Here is a 19,623-nt window from a genome sequence, read left to right on the forward strand (position 1 = left end):
TTGGGGCAGGTCTCCGGTCTGTGTCATACAGGAGTTCGGACTAGATGATCACAATGGTCCTTTCTGGCCTTGAAATCTATGAATAAGAATATATTGTCCTTGGCACCACCAGTCAAATGTTTGTATGTGTAAACGTGCACTTGGAGGGAGCAGGAATAGGCTATTTTGCGCTTTGGTACCAGATGTGTATGTGTGTCGGGGGGGCAATTTTGGGTGCCCAGGTGAGGAGGCAGATTATCCACGTACCAGCTGTTTTGGGGGACAGTGTATTGGTTGCCCAGGTACCAAGCATGTTGGAGAGACAAAGTATTGGGTGCTCAGCTGAGTGACGGAGCAGGGTATTGTGAGCAAAATGTGGGAGAGGGCAGGGTGCTAGATTGCAGGTGGGTGGGATGGTATTGGGTCCCCAGGTGAATGGAGAGGGCAGATGCTGAGTGTCCACCTGAGTAGAGGGGACAGGGAAACCAGGTGAGTGGGGAAGGAGGGGTCTGGGTGGTGGGTAGCCACGTGAGGGGGGACAAGGCACTGGTGCCCAGGGGGGATATTAGGTCCACGGTTGCCAATCCTCCAGGATTATCCTAGAATTCCCAGGAATTAAAGATTAATCTTTAATTAAAGATCATGTCACGTGATGAATGGAATACCTCCAACCAAAACTAGCAACCCCAGTAGGTGTCTGGGGCAGGGCAAAGGATACCCAGGGGGGTGAGGAGCAGGGCATGGGGTGCCCAGGAGGGGGAGCAGGACATGGGGTGCCCATGTAGGTAGGGGGCAGAGTGTGGGGTGCCCAGGAGATGAGTGTGGGAGCCCAGGTGGGGAGTCAGGGTAATGCCCAGGTGAGGGGGTGCAGGGTGTCCAAGTGGGTAAGGCAGGGCACTGGGTGCCCAGGTAGGTGGGGAGGTAGGTCAAGGGATGCCCAGGTAGGTGGGAAAGGAGGGTCTGGGGTTCCCAGGTGAGTGGGGCAAGGCATGAGGTGCCCAGGTGGGTGGGAGCGGGGTCTCAGGTGGGTGGAGGCAGGGCATTGGGTGTCCAGGTGGATGGGGGAGCAGGGCACAGGGTACCCAGGTAGGTGAGGAGCAGGGCATGCAGTGCCTAGGTGGGTGGAAGCAGGCGACTGGGTGTCCAGGTGAGGGGGGCAGGGCACTGCGTGTCCAGGTGAAGGGGCACGGAGGAGCAGAGTGTGGGGTGCCCAGGTGACGGGCCATGGGGGGAGTGCAGGGTGCCCAGGAGCGGGGCAGGACACAGCGTGCCCGGGTTCAGGGCATGGAGCAGGGGCCCAGGTGGGGAAGCAGGGAACAGGGGAATCTGGTGAGAGGGTGCAGGGGTCAGAGCAGAGGGAGCCCAGGTGAGGGGGTGCAACAGGCCTAGGTGGGGGCAGGGGGGGCGACAGGGGAGGGGCGTGGGAGGTCACCTGGGGGTCAGTAAACGCAGGAGGGCCCCGGGGGGGCAGGCATGGGGCCCAGTGGGGGAGCAGAGGAGCCCAGCATGAGGGGTCCTGAGGTCAGGATCAGAGCGTGGGGGCAGGTGGGGGCAGAGCGCAGGGGCCCAGGTGGGGTTACAGGGCACAGGAGCAGGTTGAGGGGCTCAGGGGGTACCAGGGGGTCATAGCGTGGGGACTCAGGTGGGGTCAGGGCCAGTGAGAGGACTCAAGGAGATACCGGGGGGGGTCACAGCGCGGGGCCCCAGGTGAGGCACAGGGGAGTGGGGGGGGTCAGAAGTGCAGGGGCAGGTGGGGTCAGGGAGTGGGGGAGCCAGGAGGGGCAGAGTAATGGGACTTCCATTGGGGTCAGGTGCAGGGGGCCAGGTGGGGGCAGGGCGATGGGTACAGCACGGGGCCCCAGGTGAGCACAGGGGAGGTTCGGGGGGGGGGTCAGAGTGAGGGGGCCAGTTGGGGTCAGGGTGCAGGGGCCAGGTGGGGGGCAGGGCATGGGGGTCACAGCACGGGGGGCCCGCAGGGAGCACAGGGGAGTCCGGGGGGGTCCAGATGCAGGGGCCAGGATGGGGTCAGTGTAGTGGGGGAGCCAGGTGGGGTCAGAGTATGGGCCCAGGTGGGGTCAGGGTGCAGGGGCCAGGTGGGGGGCAGGGCATTGGGGTCACAGCACGGGGCCCCAGGTGAGCACAGGGGAGTCGGGGGGGGTCAGGGTGCAGGGGCTCCAGTTGGGAGTCAGGGAGTGGGGGAGCCAGGTGGGTCAAGTATGGGGCCCAGTTGGGGTCAGTCAGGGGGCCAGGTGGGGGCAGGGCATGGGGTCACAGCACGGGGCCCCAGGTGAAGCACAGGGGAGTCGGGGGGGGGGTCAGAAGTAGCTCATGGGGCCAACAGTTGGGGTCAGGGTGCAGGGGCCAGGTGGGGGGCAGGGCATGGGGTCCACCAGCACATGGGGGCCCCAGGTAGCACAGGGGAGTCGGGGGGGGGTCAGAGTGCAGGGGGCCAGTTGGGGTCAGGGTGCAAGCGGCCAGGTGGGGGGCAAGGGCATGGGTACATCAGCACGGGGGCCCCAGGTGAGGGGTGGCAGGGGGGCGGGGCTCAGCGCGGCGCCCAGGTGGGTGGAGCGAGGCACGGGTGGCGCGGGGGGTTCATTGGATTGACGAGCGCGGGGCCCCCCGCAGCGCAGGGGGCCGGCCCGCCGCGGAAAGTGCTGCCGCCACGCTCAGCGCTGAGGCGGGACGCGCGGCCGGGCGGTGGCGGGCGGGGCGGGAGATGAAGATGGGCCGGGCCGGGCCGGGCCGGGCGCGGAGACCGGGCCGGCGTGCGGGGAGCGGCGCCATGCAGAGCCTGAACCAGCTGCAGCGCGAGGTGGCGGCGCGGGCACGGCCCAGCGCGCGGCTCCAGGCGCTCGCGCGGCTGGCGAGCCGGGCGGGTCCCGTCCGACGGGGCCCGGGGCCGGGGGCCCGGGGGCCGGGGCGGGCGAGCTGGTCGCGGGCAGGTGGGCAGCGGTGCGATCCAGCCCCCTGGCGCCGACTCCTCCGGGGGCGGGACCCGTCAGGGGGCGCGAGCTGTCACCCCCCCCCCCCCCCGCGCTTGGCTCCAGCGGTTATAACGGTGTTAAACAGACAAAGTGTATTTAACGGGGGGGGGCGGGGGGGTCACCGCTGCACCTCGTGCATTTCCAGAGGCCTCACAGACCCTCTGTGTAACCAGCGCCGGATGCCCAGCCCCCCTTGTGAGCAGCCTGTTTCTGAGGGTGCAGGTTACGGTGACCAGATGTACCGATTGTATCGGGACAGTCCCAATTTGGGGTCTTTTTCTTATATAGGCTCATATTACCCACCACCCCCCTCCCAGTTTTTCACATGTGCTGTCTGGTTGCTCTAGTGCAGGTGCACAGCAGTGAGAGATTCCAGAGACATGGGGGTGCTGAGCGACTCCAAATAATTCCTTACCAAAGTGTGCTTTTTGCCCAGCTGGTCCCTGCAGGGTGTCAGGTCTGGGATTACAGTGCCTGTCCCGCACAGCTGCACAGCATCTGGTCCTCACTGGTCCAGTAGCTAGCCATGGATTTGAGATTAATATTTTTCAATCAGTGGTACACGTACATATACACCTACACGAGGTGCCGACTGTCTAACAATTTTGGCTTCCCATCTTTATTTTAGGTGTTGAGTTAAACTCACAGTGAGGTCTTTGGACAGCTTGTCTGCCTCTCTTTTGGTTGTGCAGTGCTGAAACTCTTAATGGTCTCTCTACATTACAAAGTTTGAACACAGTTGTTTCAAATCCACTTATCTAATACAATGGGGACAATATTAAGCTAGGCCCAGATTAATCCCATTCAAAAATGCAGCAGCTAACCATGATTAACTTCGTCTACTCTAGCCACAGATCCATGGCTGCAACAGGTCATCTAACATCAGAAAGTGATAACATTTTGTAATGGAGACAAACCCTCAGTCTCTACTTGCAGGTACAGGTTACAACAGGGGTTGGCAACCTCTGGCATGTGGCTCGCCAGGGTAAGCACCCTGGCAGGCCGGGCCAGTTTGTTTACAGGTTTGGCTGATCGTGGCTCCCACTGGCCACATTCATCACTCCAGGTCAATGGGGGCGGCAGGAAGCGGCAGCCAGCACTTCCCTTGGCCCATGCTGCTTCCCGCAGCCCCCATTGGCCTGGAGCAGTGAACCGTGGCCAGTGGGAGCTGCGATCAGCCGGACCTGCCGACATGGCAGGTAAACAAACCAGCCCGGCCCCCCAGGGGTTTACCCTGATGAGCCGTGTGCCAAAGGTTGCCAATCCCTGGGTTACAACATGCTTACATGATCGAGAGCTAATGGACATTAACTGCTACAGCAACAGCTCAGATACCCTATAAAGTTGTGGAAATATCAGGGTAGGTCCACATTCCTTCTCCTATTGTGTCCCTGTATACTAAACTTGGGTTGCATAGTCTTGTACTATCTCAGCTCAGCACCATACAAATCCCTTTCCGACGACAGTTACTAGCTGTGCGAATATTCTTGAAGACAGAATATTCCAAAAGGATCAGTGAGTGACCTCTACAAAGCCAGAAAGTTGTGTGAGGAAGCAGCATTTCCTTGTTGCCATTGGCGAGAGGTGGCCAAGGAAGTGCTGTGAAGTAAACTGTATAGTGGTGAAATGAATCTGTGGCTGCACAGCTGCATTGAATAGGAGAAGGGTGTTAACGCAGAACAGCACGTGTTCCTCTTTCAAGGATCTGTGGAGAGAACTTGGAAGAAGTGAGTGAGAAATGTAGCCTGCTAGTCCCTGGTTTAGTGACACTATCCTATTTCTTCACAGCAATTCTCGGCACTCACTGATGTAGTCTTCCGCTTTTTAACGGAGCCCAAGGAGGTAAGGCCTCTGCAGCACAGTATGGAGACGGGGTTGATTGCAGCGGTCAGATGAGATGAGCGCAGAGTTACAGGTTTGTCTCTTCTCTTTGCTATCTGCAGGTGGAAAGGTTTCTGACTCAGCTCTCTGAATTTGCCACCATGAATGAAATCAGCCTGGGTCCTCTGAAAAATATTATCAAAAGTATCCTCTTGATACCTAATGGTGAGTGCCTGGAAATGGTTGTGTATGTGAGATTGTTACTCCTGGCCTGAGCCTGAAAGAAACTGCTGTGTTTGTGCCTGCACACTAATCCATATAGCGCCCCACTGATTTCACTGTGCCTATGAGCTTCCAGGACAGAACCTTTGATTGCTAAGAAAGCAGTAATCAAGAATTAAAAATGAGTTCTCAAACATCCTTTAGAAATCCCTCTTTCTGTTAGAATCATAGAGTATGATATGGAAGGGACCTCAGGAGGTCATCTAGTCCAACCCCCTGCTCGGAGCAGGACCAATTCCCAACTAAATCATCCCAGCCAGGGCTTTGTCAAGCCTGACCTTAAAAACCTCTAAGGAAGGAGATTCCACCACCTCCCTAGATAACCCATTCCAGTGCTTCACCGCCCTCCTAGTGAAAAAGTTCTTCCTAATATCCAACCTAAACCTCCCCCACTGCAACTTGAGACCATTACTCCTTGTTCTCATCCTCTTTGGGAACCCCCTTTCAAGGTAGTTTAAAAGCAGGTATTCAATCCCCTCATTCTTCTTCTGCAGACTAACAGATGCCAGTTCTCCTGAGCTCTTCCCTCATAAGTATAGTGCTCCAGCCCCTGCCCTCCGCTGGACTATTCCCAATTTTTCCACATCTTTCTTGTAGTGTGAGGCCCAAAACTGGACACAGTACTCCAGATGAGGCCTCACCAATGTCAAATAGAGGGGAACGATCACGTCCCTCGATCTGCTGGCAATGCCCCTACTTATATAGCCCAAAATGCCGTTAGCCTTCTTGGCAAGAAGGGCACACTGTTGACTCATATCCAGCTTTTCATCCACTGTATCTCTGTTCCATTCATCAGGCTGTTGTCTCTCTTAAGCCATGTCTATACACAAGTTCCACTGGCCTAACTAAAATCTGTTAAATATTTTAGCTGAACCTACAGAAATCCTTTATGCAGACACATAAGAACAGCCATACTGGGTGAGACCAAAGATCCATCTAGCCCAGTATCCTGTCTTCCGACAGTGGCCAATGCCAGGTGCCCCAGAGGGAATGAACAGAACAGGTAATCATCAAGTGATCCATCCAAACCACACATCTGTTGGTTTAACACTTGATTACATGAGTTTAACTTGCACCTGTAAAAATGTATATATTTGGTGAAACTATTGCAGTTTTATTTTCAGACAAAAGCACTGTTGCAGCTGCCAGCTACATGATGCAACATGGTACTTCCCAGTAGGTGGACCAACTTCATCAGACAGAGAGGGCTGAGCAAATTGAGACCCCATTAGAAGACTCTAGAAATCAGAGCAATTAAAACTGTGTTAAGGTGACTTCTATCCTTGCAGCCTCCTTTTAGAGAAACACTTATCTATGACAGGTTTCAGAGTAGCAGCCATGTTAGTCTGTATCCACAAAGAACAGGAGTACTTGTGGCACCTTAGAGACTAACATTTATTTCAGCATAAGCTTTCGTGGGCTGAAAGCTTATGCTGAAATAAATTTGTTAGTCTCTAAGGTGCCACAAGTACTCCTGTTCTTTTTACTTATCTATGAGCAGCTCACCAAAACAGGTGTATGTTAATCACACATAGTGGAGCCAGAAAAGACCAGCCGAGTCATTCAGTCTGACCACTTTCCTGCTACCACCATAGCCAGTGTATTCTCAGCAATCTGCAGTGCCTGTGCTTCACCCACCTCCCTTGGGAGTTTCTCCTGTTGATCCATTATCTTAGGTCTTAGATTTGTCTGTAGTTCCCATCACCATAGTACTTAAGTGCAAATTTTCTTCTAACATTTTGCTTGTACTAAATTTTCTCTTTGTAGCTTCAGGCCATTTCTCCTTTTCCTGCTAGCATAAAAGGCAGTGAAAAAATTTCCTTCCTCCTTTTATATAGCTATCTTAAAAGGTATTTATAGTCAGAAATCATAATTTTCCCCATTCTGAGCTTTTCTTTTCTAGACAACATACATTTATCTCCCTCTGTTGCTATTTATGTGCCTTATTCTCAAATCCTTGAATCATTTTTGTCAGAGCTGAGATGCCATGAATGATACCTGCCATCTGTTCTGATAACTTCACTGAGTGCTTATGTACAATACAGATACAAAGCCGTGTGGGGCAGGCAGTCTATCAAAATTTATAAGACAGACTCCTCTTAGCTTCAGAGAACAAGGTCCTTATAAATTTCAGTGTTCAGCCTGCTCCCCAAGAACAAAGCAGGCAGGCACAGCAGGAGAAAAATGTTATAGGCACATGTTCACCCCCACCATCCAAAACACAGCAGGTAGGTTAAATTAGTAGCTTGCCAGCCGTTAACAAGCAAAGCTTCTGTAGGGGAAAAAGCAGTAACTTCAAAAGGAAGCTGCTGCTGCCATTACCATGGAGACCAACAATGTAGCTTCATCTTGCTCTCATGCACATGCATCTGACTGACTCTTTAAGCAGAAGCTTTGGCTTCTACAGAGGTACAGTAGGAGACAACAGTATTTCCTACTTTGGTGAGTAGCGAGTTGCTGAACAGCACAACTGGAGAACAAAAATATCCTATTAAAACCTCTCTGTCCTATGTTTGTTTGACTTAACACAGTGTGCAATTCTGTATTTCAGTAAAAATGATTTCTTCCTTTTGCAATGTTTATTCTAGGGGCCCTGAAGAGGAATCTGTCATCTGAACAAGTCAGAGCAGATTTCATCGCTCTGGGTAGGTCACTTGACTTTACTAAATATTAAATATTAATTGGTGGTTATTTTGTTAATCTTGTGTTGTTTCTCCTACAGGACTCAGTGAAGAGAAAGCCAGTTATTTTGCAGAGCAGGTATTAGTAGAATTCCTTTACTTCTTAACTTAAAACGCCCCGTCCCAGTGAGATTTTTTTTTTTTAATAAATTTGTGGCCACATATTCAGAGGTGCCAAGAAGTCAGCTTGTGTGTTGCTTCATACCCAGTTGAAAATCATAAACTGAAGATGCCAGGACAACTGGTATGAAACATTTTGTCTAAGCAGTTCTGATTTGGCATGGCATATGCATTGTAGCATATAAGCACCTTAAACAGTTTTATTGACTGCAGCAATTAAATGTGGCTTCAATTCGATTTCTTCCTTTGCTTGCATTGAACATCAGTGTTATCCAAATAAATGAACACAGGACTTTTTGCATTAGTGTGTTAAATTGGTCCCATGGCAAAATTTTCAAAAATGCCTAAATCAACTACATAAATAAAAAATAAAATAAACTATGTTTTTAAACTTATACACCCACCCGTTTTCATATTTTGGCATTTATGCAGTCCCTTGATACAAGCTGCATGTACATCTGCTTTATGCTTCTGCTGGGGCTCTGCCCAACTCCTCATTGGTGTTGGAGCTACAGGTAATATGGTAAGGAGAAGTATTTTTGCATCAATTGTTAAGTGTCCATTTTTTGCTCTTACAGTGGAAGCTGAATTCCCCCACACTGACACGCCTAGCTGTTGGACAGACGCTGATGATTAACCAGCTTATAGATATGGAGTGGAAATTTGGAGGTAATGGATGTGAAACATGAATAGGCTGAAGTGTCTGTATGATGTCAAGGCTGAAATCCAGCAGTGGTTCTTAGCTGTAGACTGTCTTGAAATAATTTCGCTCAACTAAGCTACTTTAGACCTCAGGGAAGTTATCTGCCATCTCTTCTCTCCATTTCACAGTGACCGCAGGGAGCAGTGAACTGGAAAAAGTTGGAAGTATCTTCTTACAGGTAAGTCTCCCAAAATGAGAGTTTAGGGAACGGGTTGTAGTTCATCACTTGGTAAAGGACAAGCTAACAGGATGAGCCTGCTGGTGCTGACTCCAGTGGGAGCCAAGGGAACCCAAGAGTATGGCATTTGGAGTTGGCTCTGCTTCTGATTTCTTGAAGACAGCAGCTAAAATGTGCACCACTGCTGCTTTTTCTGCATGCTTCACTTACCTAAGGAGATTTGTGGCCAACAGTAGGGTTGAGGAAGCACCAACATTTGCAGTCTAGTAGAGGTCCTGATATTGTGCGAGAGAGGCTGGGTTGATTTACTTAGCTTAAAGACACTCCTTAGGATGATCTCTGAGAAGGATCTACTCCTATAGCAGGTTTTACTGGAAGACCAATTGTAGAGAGACCACTTCAATAGTCTGTGCTGTCTGAAACTAAAGTTTGATGCCTTGATTTTTATGATGCTAAGCTGTTTCAATTAAATGTCTCTGATTTCTTCCCAGTTGAAATTGGTGGTTAAAACAGGAAGCCAAATGGATCACGTGTATGTAGGTGAGTTAACTAACTTCAGAGGGGAGTTCTAAAGCAGAAACGTTTCATGAAGGGACTTCAGAAGTATTTCATTAACCTTTGAAATGCATTTGAGATTCCAGGTATTTACAGAAAAAAGTCATATATATTCATTGGATCTTAATGAGCTTAGGAAGCAGACCCAGCTCTCAGCAGGGGGTCACTATAGAATAGTGGTTCTCTACCAGGGATACGTGTATCTGGGGCTACGAAGAGGTTTTCCAGGGGATACACCAACATATCTAGATATTTGCCTACTTTTACAACAAGCTACACAAAGAGCTCTAGCGAAGTCAGTACAAACTAAAATTTCATGCAATGACTTGTTTATACTGCTCTCTATACTATACACCAGGGATTGGCAACCTTTGGCATGCGGCCCATCGGAGAAATCTGGCGGGCCAGGACAGTCTGTTTACCTGCACTGTCCGCAGGTTCGGCCAGTTGCAGCTCCCACTGGCCCGGTTCGCCATTCCAGGCCAACGGGGGCTGCGGGAAACAGCACAAGCTGAGGGATGTGCTGGTCATCACTTCCCGCTGCTTCTGTTGGCCTGGAACAGCAAACCACAGCTCCCACTGATTGCAATTGGCCAAACCTGCGGACGCTGCAGGTAAACGAATCGGCCCAGCCCACCAGTGGATTACCCTGATGGGCCGTGTGCTAAAGGTTGCCAATCCCTGCTATATACTGAAATGTAAATATATTATTTATATTCCAATTGATTTATAACTATATGGTAACAATGAGAAAGTAAGCAATTTTTCAGTAATAGTATGCCATGACATTTTTGTATTTTTATGTCTGATCTTGTAAGGGAGTAGTTTTTAAGTGAGATGAAACTTGGGAGTACGCAAGACAAATCAGACTCCTGAAAAGGGTACAGGAGTCTGGAAAGGTTGAAAGCCACTGCTGTTGAAGCACTGACTATAGATGCTCACAGCTATTCCAACCCTGGCCTCTCCCAGCTAGTGGCACTATAGGAAATAAATCAGAAGTAGTGGCGGCGTGAAGGGTCTTCATATCTATGGATATCAAAATATTATCATCACACTCTGACAATTGGAGCCTTTAGAAGTAGTCATTAGAGAGCAACATACTAAAGGAAATGAGAGCAATCCCAATGTTGGTCATATATTATGAAAACCTTTGCCTGAAATCCTGTTACATTCAAATGATGTTGTATAGAAAAGCATGTTAAGAGCTAGAATCTCTAATACAATCCAGCCCAGGTGTGGTTGAAAATTGCTCCTTGATATGGATGTGAATAGCTTTCTGTTAGAAATAGGACTTTAAATATAGCTGGTTTTTTCCCTCCCCTTTCTCAGAGTTAACATTGCCGCAGTTCTACAGTTTTCTACATGAGATGGAACGAGTCAAAACCACTCTGGAATGTTTCAGCTGAAACCTCAAGGGACTGCATTTATACCATAGAGGGGTAATTTCTCCTCGTGGGCCAACATATCTGCAAAGTTAAGATCAGACTTGTAACATATTGGATGAAGATTGCACTGTTTAATAAACAATACTGTCAAATAGTTCTGGACCCAGAATGGAAATGGTCTTTAAAACTGTTATATTTCTGTCTTTCAGAGTCTGAAACTTCTACAAATATTTAGTAGCTACAAACAGAAGTACTCATGTTACTACAGAAAAGCAACCATTAGAAGAAAATATTGCCAGAGCTATGTAGACATTTATTAGTATGCAAGCTAGGAATCCATGTTAGTATCCTGCTTCCTTTTGTATTGGCTTTCAATGAAAGGGATAAAGCAAACTTGTGAGTGAAGAGCATTTAAAAAGAGAGAATCCTAACTAGACGAATTAGTTAGCAATGGTCCACATCAAAGCTAAGAACTGGACTGATAATGTACTGCCCCATAATGGAAATGATTATTAAATGGTAGACATGGGAGAACACTGGGCTTTTATTTAAAAAAAAAAATTCACCCTGATAATCCCTCTGTTTTCTGAACAAACATGATTCCAGTGAAGAGCTCCTAAGGACAGGACTGTGTGAAACAAGTCTCCTACTTCCTAGTACATTTGTCACTCTTGTTAGTCTCTTGGGAAGATGAACTCACTTGGAATGTTTGAGACACCTCTAGGGCCAAGCAGAGGGCTTGTACTATCTACCCCTACTTTCACTTAGGCCTGTTTTTTGGCTGACTAGATTTCATTCTCCAGGGTTGTCACTTTAGCACGTTTTATCAGCCTAAATTCACCCTAAGCACACCTCTTGAGACAGGTCTTCTGAAAGGTGATTCCACTTTGCAAAGTATTCTCTTTCCAACACTAAGTGTTCCTGAGGACATGAGATCTTCACATGCAACTCCAGTCACAACATGTATGATGGAAAGAACTAATACACGGTGATGTGTAGTAATAAGAGCTTGAACTAGCACGCAGTCAACACCTAAAATAACAGTCCTGCAAATACAGAGAATCCTTCCTGGCTAGTTTCAGTGAATGATCAAACACGAGACCTTCCTTTCTTAAATCACTTCTCTTCCAGTTACAACATTCCCATCCCATACAACCATGCAGTGAGATTATAAATACCAGAACTTGGACAGACTGCCCTCTGATGCATTATTACATGCTAATTTTAATCTGTTACAGGAAAATACAAACAATTCCACATTATCTTTTGTAAGTAGGACCAAGTGACAAATGAGAACGCTGTCTTGTGTTTGGAGAGTCTAACATGGGGGAAATCCTACTTGAAATGTCCTGGGTTGACTCATGGCAAATATTTGCCTTTTTCTTTCCCTGTGTCACACTCCATTGATAAGGTATTCCTGCTTTGTCACATGAGAATTGTAAACTGGAAATAAAACCCTTAGAAATAAAACTCTTTGAGTAAAACATTCCTTGTCCATTATTTTTTTACCCCACCCCATCTCACATAGAAAAGCCAAAGGCTCGTTGTGTCAGGAAGACCTTTCTGCCTTACATTTTCTGCTGCTTGTTCCTATTGTTTCACCCAGCCCTGCTGTACCTAGCTTGTCACTATTAGATGATAGTTGTAGTGGGGGTGGAACACAGCAGAGCCCTGAAAGGTGTCACTCTCAGCTGAGATCTAGAACAATCTAACCTGCTTCTCCCCCCCACCCTTAAGTTCTGACCTGGTGAGCACTGAGGCCTCATGTCCTCCAGCTAAGGGCTCCCGCTGTGCAGCCTGACAGTCCCTGAGGGGGTCTCTGATAAGCAGCATAAAAGCACTGCTACTGCACCCACAATGCCTCTGTAATGTGAAGTGACCTTCATGTGCTACCAAAGGTCTCGGCTAGCCCCATAATACCCCCTTTCATCCTGTGTATTTGACTGTGCATGACTGAACGGGCAGCGCCTCTCTGGAAATGAGCTCTAGTAGATGGCCTGAGTGGAGCCATGGATGCTGTGACTTGAAATGTTGCTGTGGCATGAGCACAAAGGAACATCAACTGCAGTGGATTAAAATGGAAGTGGATCTCAATCTCTACATTGGACTGTCAGGTCTGGGAGGAAACCAGGCCTCCAGAGAGCACAACAAGAAATCTAACGAGACAACTTTGTCTTCGCTGCACAGCAAGTCTCGTCCCTTTCTTCACCTCCACAGCCACTCCCAGGTCTTGGTCCAAGAGTGATATGGGGAGAGGTGTTTGGCCACACTCCAGCTAGTCCTGCCCTTACTCCTGAATACTACTTCCTTGTTGTTAGCAGTGCAGGCAGGGGAGGGAAGGCTGGAGTCAGACAGTGAGCAGGGGAGGGGGACAGAGCAAGAGATTTGAGAACAGAGCCCTTTTCTCAGTTCCCACTGCAGCAGCCTTAGCAGGGGGCAGGCGAGGGGAGTACTGGTGTGTCCTGGTCCATGTGTCAGTTTTATGAATGATTTCCTGACAGGTACAAAGGCTGACTCAGCTGGCCTCCTGTTGTGTTCAGTATGGGACCGGCTTTTCCGGCTGCCAGTCAAGCCTAGTGAGCGGAGAGCTAATCTCTACAGGACAGCAGGCTCAGGGGGAAATAAGGGCCTCTTGTAGCTTGGGCTGAAAGCTAACTGTATTTCTTCAGTGGTTTTGGTTCCCTGGTGGTTTTCTCAGCCATTTCCTTAGGGAGCAGCCGCAGCTCTTGCCCCCTCCCACCACTTTGGTTTTCAGAGCTCTACTATGAAGAGCTATGAAAAAGTTGCAATTCCACAGTTCCAAACAGACAGAGGACCCTTGGGTAGATCTCACCTCCTTTTCAGCAGCAAGCAGACAAAGCAGCAGGCTTTCCCTAACTCCCTTATGCAATAGTGGCAGGGCAGGGGCAATCTTGGGTATTTACACTTTGCGGCTCGGCTGCTCCCTCCTTCCCCCTGGTAAGGCATGCTTGAAAGCAGTGAAGGAACCAGAGCTCACTCTGTCTTCTAATACTAGATCTTTGAGCCATTCTGCTCCAATTCAGGCCAAAGATACAGTAGTGAGCCCGGCTCGGTTTTCTGATTTACCCCTCCCAGAATACCTAGAGAATGTCAGACAGTCCAGGGACTGTAGTTCTCTGCTCTGCAGAGGGCCAGCACATGGCCAATGTGCTACCCAAGCAGCGCCTAGAGTCTGCACAGGAGAGAATTTCATCTAGGTCAGGGCGATTGGCCATTCCAGACTGACTCTTGTGAGATATGCTGGATACAGTTTGCCAAATCTTTCAAAATATCCTCTAAATGGATACCATTTTGGGAGCTAGGCCCCAAGTGGTCCTGTGCTCTGATATGTTTATGATATTTTAATATATTTGTTCTTTTTAGATCTTGGTAGCAGAGTTGTAGGGAGAAGGGGCTGTGCTGCCCACACAGCTCCTGGAGAGGCTACTTTCAGTTGTGATTATTAACATTTCCCACTGCTAATAATGTGGCAAGTAGGGAAGATTTAGCACATGGTGTCTTTACTTTCTTCTGTAATTCTGTGCCATTTAATTTGTCCATACAGGACTCCTCTAAGCATGAAAAGCAGAAGTAGCTGAGCTCCCCCTGCTTGGAGCGTACAAAACAGGCACTATTTCAGCGCCTGCCTAGGAGTGGTCAGTGCACAGGCTGGAGAGGAAGGAATGGGGAGTTCTGTTCTCAGCTCTATCAGTGACCCGCTGCATGTGACCTGAACAAGGTCACAGAGCATGATAGTTGAGAGCACAGCTCCCACTGAGAATCGTGGAGAATCCCACTCCTCCACTGTTTTCAGTGGGAGCAGCTGGATGCCAAGCTTTTTTGAAAACCTGGCCCTTAATGTGACTCCATTTCCCCATTTGTAAAATAGGGTTAATCAGCCTTCCTGTGGAGTCAGTAACACTTGGGAAGTACTCAGACAGCCTGCGGGCGATTCTGTATTATTTTACAGCCCAAGCCCCAGACAACCTGAAGAGAAGGAAGCTGTGCATAGTTTCTTAAAAGTGAACTAAGATCCCAGCACAGTTGGGGCTACTGCCTGCAGACATAGGTGACATTTTAAACAAACTATTTTGAAAGCGCCTTTGCCTCGGACTGTTTGCCTGTTTCCTCTGCAATAACAGCCACTTGGACTAGTGCATGGAGGGGCTAGGAGGTCATCAGGTGTCAGAGGACTCACCTGGCATCTTGAACCTGGGTCTTGATATGTACTTAGAGCAGAATGAGGGTTGTTTTCAACTGCTTTGTCATAACATAGCACGGTTCCCCTCTCCTAAGTGCTCCCTTTGTCTTCTCTTATGCCTGGCTTTGCATCCTTTTTCACCGCCTGGTTGGAATGACCCCTAAATGCACCATGCATCCTCCTGCAGCTCCTTCAGATTTCTCTTTAAAACCCACTTTCAGGAAGGCTTCCTACCCTGATGATCTCCCCACAATGTCTGAGCCCCTTTGTTTGTCTGACATGCCCTGTGTACTCTTAATGGCACATAGTCATTTAATTCTGTGGGTCTCTTCTGCTTTGTGGAGTCTTAAATCAGGTGGGTAGAATGTTTTGCATTTCACAGTGAAAGTTTATGACACTGGTAGAGGGAAGAGGCAGTAACTCAGAGAATCTCTTACTAGAAATGTGCTGGGGATGGGGGAGAATACTGCATTTGGAATAACACCAGGCCACCAGCAGCTGGACAGGGCAGCGGGAGGCCATCACTGCTTGTCTTCTTAATGGATGTGAATTACATCTGCTAAAGTCTCTTACCTGCTAGCAAAAACAAACCAAAAGATGTGGGTAAATTACTGCAAGTGTTTTTACACAGTTATGCTGTAGAGCACGGTGCTGTTACTAATCTCTCTGGGCTTTCCCAAGACTGGAGAAAGACACCATAGTGAGTCCACTGGTCTACTAGAAAAGTATCAAGAAGGTCATATGAACTGGAGATGAAGCCCCAGTGCTCAGAGAAAAGGGATTCAGTATCACACCCCTCCAGCCATTAAATGAAGGATATAGCTAGACCTCACAGGGCTGATCCCGGAAGAAACGCAGTGACCAGTTTGGGGAAACTCTGATGATTCCTGGCAGAACCATGCAATACACATGATGGTTCTTTTGTTCCCAAGACTTCTGTATAAACTTCTCTTCAGTTTCTATTTACAGAGGGGTCGTGTGGCTTCCTTGGCTTGGCTTTGTTGGGAAGCTGTAACTCAGTCAAGGGTTGTTTAGAAGACTTGAGGAGGAGTGAGGAAGTCTAATGGTCAGAGCATAGGACTAGGAGCCTGAACCCCTGGGCTCTATTCTGATCTCTGCTTCTGACCTCTTGTGGGACCTAAGACAAGTCAATTAACCCCCCAGAGGCTCAGTTTCCTGCCCTGTGAAGTGGAGATGACCCACTCACCCCTGCCCTGGGCACTACAAAAGTACCACTTGTGTTTTCAAACCTGAGTTGATTTCTACATGCTGCAGATCAATCTCTTCTTACCCAAGGCTGGTGGCCCTTTGGCCAGAATCCCTCTCCAAACAGTCATTCTGGTGTCATTCCAGCCCCTGAATAACGCTCTGGATTTGCTTCAGTCTTTACCATATATACTTGCAAGTCCCTCTAGCACAACAAGCCTCTTAGGTCTGGTCCATGCTATGGCTTGAACCATGCTACTAACCACCGCTGCTCAAAAACTGATCATCTTGATTCATGCTGGACAACTCATTCACAACATCCTTGTTGCCAGTACAGCTCTAGTCCAGACTCCCAGTTCAGCCAGGACAAGGACTTCTTTAGAACCCTGCTAACACCGACCAGTGCCAAAGAGTAACCCTAGGAACTCAGAGGGACTACAGGGAGACTGCACTATTTGCCTTTTGAAAGCTCATATGAATTGTTGTTGTAGCTGTGTTGGTCCCAGAATATTAGAGAGACAATGTGGGGGAAGTAATATCTGTAATTGGACCGATGTCTGTTGGTGAGAGAGAAGCTCTGGAGCTTATGCAGAGCTCTTCTTCAGTCTGGGAAAGGTACTCCGAGTGTCCCAGCTAAATACAAGGTGGAACAGATTGTTTAGCCTAAGTAGTTATCATATTTCAAGGGACACTCGGAGTACCTTTCCCAGACCTGAAGAGCTCCGTGTAAGCTCAAAAGCGTGTGTCTTTCACCAACAGAATTTGGTCCAATGAAAGATATTACCTCACCCCCCCCTTGCCCTTGTCTTTTTAAAGCTCTGCACTCTGAGTACACTCCTCTCCTCCTGTCCAATTCCATCTCCCTGGTCTTTTGTGAAAGCAAATAATATGAAACACAAAATGTAACCAATCAGTGCAGTTGTTGGAGGCGTGCCAAAGGCTTTTTCTGGAGAGAAGTCACTGTAGAGGAGAAGGTAGTGGGATTCAGAACTTCTCATTGGCGAGAGGCCTTACCCCCCCCCCCATTGAATTGATGCACTAGTATCTATAGAGCATTGGCTCCTGGAGATACCACAGCTGAAGATCTGGCGCAGCGTCTAAGCCAGCATAGTTCCATTGAAATCAATGGAGCGACGCCCTTTACACCAGCTGAAGCTCTGGCCCAGCGCGCCTAATCTGCTCAGCACGCACAGACAGCGCCTAAATCAGAGCTTATTTGCCTCCCTTTAGAAGGGGATTTGCTCCTTGAGGTTACTAGATAAGACTGTAAAACACTTGGCTGCTTCCAGATTTCTGCCAAGACACAAATATTGTTGAGAGGACTCAGAGTGTTCAAGCTCCACTTCCTTCCTCAAAGATTTGCATTACACAGTGCTGCACCCAACTTCAAGAGCATCCCTATGTTCAGATCAGATCAGTCCCTGTGTCCAGTCCTCGCCTATTGAAGTCAATGAACACTTTGCCATTGACAGCAGTGAGAAGAGGATTGGGCCCAGAATCCTCCAACAGTGGCGCATGCCAAGTCTCCAGCCAAAAGTGGGATTTCTCCCAGCTATCGGAAAGAATCTTCTCCCATCCGTGCTCGTATTGAGGCTTTTAGTTAGCCACTGAGGGCCCTGTGTTGTGCTGCTATAGCACTGTGGCATAGACACTTCCTAGAGTGACAGAAGGGGGTTCTCTGACGAGGGAGGCACGCCACCTCCCTGAGCGGCAGCAGCTAGATCAACAGAAGAATTTTTCCATTGACCTACACATGCCTACACCAGGAATTAGATCAGCTTAACTACGGTGTTCAGGGAGTGTGGATTTTTCACACCCCTGTGTGCCGTAGCTGGGTCGATCTACATTTTATGTGTAGCCCAGGGCTGAATATGGATCTGAACTAGATTGACTGGCTCCCATGCCGAACTGCGTGAGGAAAGAGCTCTGGTTTGCACAGCAATGGCAATGTTTCTAGCACCTCATCTTGCTGTCCAGCCTGGTGTCTCTCGTCCTCCTAACCAGGTGTATTGGAAATACTTGTGATTCTCAGACCAGACCCAGTGTTGTCTACTGGTACATGGAATTAATGCCCAGGCACCTACTTTCGCACCATGGGGTGAGGACCAACAAAGGAAAGAATCCTGTGGATTGATCACACAGAACATCCTGCCTTGGGAAAATCTCTTGGGCACCAAAGTTCCAGGAAGTCACAGATTTTAAGGCTCAAAGAGATCGTCATGATTATGTAATCTGACTTCCTGCCTTACCCAGGCCAGAGAACCTCACCCAGTTAATGCTGCATGCAGACCAACAGCTGGTGGTTGAACTCTGTGCTCTACTGTAAATCAGGATCTACAGGCATAACGGCAGCAAACAGAGAGCACGGCTCCGCACACGTTCATTCCATCTCCTCCTGACAGCACCAGCCTCCTCAGGGTTCTACTGGGCAACTTCCTCCAAGTGCACACTTAAGTAGAGCAAAGAATCAGCTAAGTTTCTCTGTGGGACTTTGGAGCCTGATAGCACTGCAGCAAGAGCCAGAGGGGGCTGGGCGTCTCAACCCAAAAGTTGAAGGGGGTGTTTGTGGTTGGGAATGGCCCATTACAGCAACTGGGACCAGCTGAAAAATTCAGGTTCAGGCTTGAATTTCAAAAGCCCCCCCCCGTCCCCAAGTTCAGGGATGTTCGGATCCCAAGACATCGCAAATAATTACTTCTCAAATTAGTATCTAACTGAAAGGCACTGGGCTTTTGAGGATTTTTCCAAACACAAAAGCACCCACAGTCATTTCTAGAAGGGCTCAGTGGAGGCCATGGTGGGTCTTCACCCCAAAATACCTGTTACACCATCACTTCTGAAGCATTTGTGACCCTCCTCTCAGACTCCCCCATGCTAAAAACATCTCAGAGCAACTAAAGCAAGTCTCTGCAGTGCCCCCATCACTCAGGTGTGACTGCTCAACTTTGACAAGTCATGAATCATCCCAAATGCAACTGCAAAGACTTTTCAGCAAGAATAAAATAAACCTATCAGAGATCTTACAATGGCTGCGGGGAAATGCGCATGTCTAACTCTTCTTAGCGGGCTGGAAAGCTCCATGTACCAAAGAGCAAAGGAAACTCCACCCCACATTTCCCAGGTCTCCTTCTACAGTTCAAAGAGCCATTTTCTAGGTCTGTGCTGTCCCAGGGGCATAGATTTAACATACAGTTGAATCACTAATGAGGTTATCGCCAGACCATGCCACCTTATTTAGTAGCCAAAGAAAGACAGCCGTAGTGTTAAGCCCTTTACTGCCAGTGCACTAGGTGCACCAGCAGATTAACTCTTTCCCCCCTGTGTGTCCAGGTGATGTTTGAGGGAGGGACTGGCAGCCTGACAGACCTATAGGCTGAAATCCTCCCCTTATCTGAGAACACATACAGCACAGGCAGGAGCAGAACAAACTCCCCAGACCCATCCAGCACAAACCTGAAAGGAGTTCAGTCTCCATAGTCTAAGCAGTCCTGGCCTCTGCGCTGAGATTCCCAACAAAAGGTGCCA

The 19,623-nt window shown here is 48.8% G+C and overlaps 1 protein-coding gene across 2 annotated transcripts; it reads left to right on the forward strand.

The window, feature by feature from the left end:
- Window positions 1-2,704: 2,704 nt before the first annotated feature.
- On the forward strand, window positions 2,705-12,175 carry COMMD7 (COMM domain containing 7). Of its 2 annotated transcripts, XM_032762398.2 has the most exons (9): window positions 2,705-2,794; window positions 4,755-4,808; window positions 4,910-5,012; window positions 7,658-7,714; window positions 7,792-7,829; window positions 8,449-8,539; window positions 8,702-8,751; window positions 9,243-9,291; window positions 10,636-12,175. In XM_032762398.2, the coding sequence occupies exons 1-9, from the start codon at window positions 2,705-2,707 to the stop codon at window positions 10,710-10,712; spliced, it is 609 nt and encodes a 202-aa protein (XP_032618289.2). In that variant the 3' UTR covers window positions 10,713-12,175. The 2 variants fall into 2 exon arrangements, with proteins under 2 accessions (XP_032618289.2, XP_032618291.1); XM_032762400.2 differs by lacking the exon at window positions 4,755-4,808 and having other exon boundaries at window positions 2,744-2,794; window positions 10,636-10,845.
- The last annotated feature ends 7,448 nt before the right edge of the window (window positions 12,176-19,623 follow it).

This window comes from Chelonoidis abingdonii, chromosome 14 (genome assembly GCF_003597395.2).
Source record: "Chelonoidis abingdonii isolate Lonesome George chromosome 14, CheloAbing_2.0, whole genome shotgun sequence".
Taxonomy (NCBI): domain Eukaryota; kingdom Metazoa; phylum Chordata; order Testudines; family Testudinidae; genus Chelonoidis; species Chelonoidis abingdonii.

Excerpts from the sequence above, each read along its gene's own strand:
- COMMD7 (XM_032762398.2), top strand. The coding sequence starts at position 2,705 with ATGGGCCGGGCCGGGCCGGGCCGGGCGCGGAGACCGGGCCGGCGTGCG. Across the intron at positions 8,540-8,701 it reads TATGGAGTGGAAATTTGGAG|TGACCGCAGGGAGCAGTGAA; the intron begins GTAATGGATGTG and ends TCCATTTCACAG. Across the intron at positions 9,292-10,635 it reads AATGGATCACGTGTATGTAG|AGTTAACATTGCCGCAGTTC; the intron begins GTGAGTTAACTA and ends CCCCTTTCTCAG.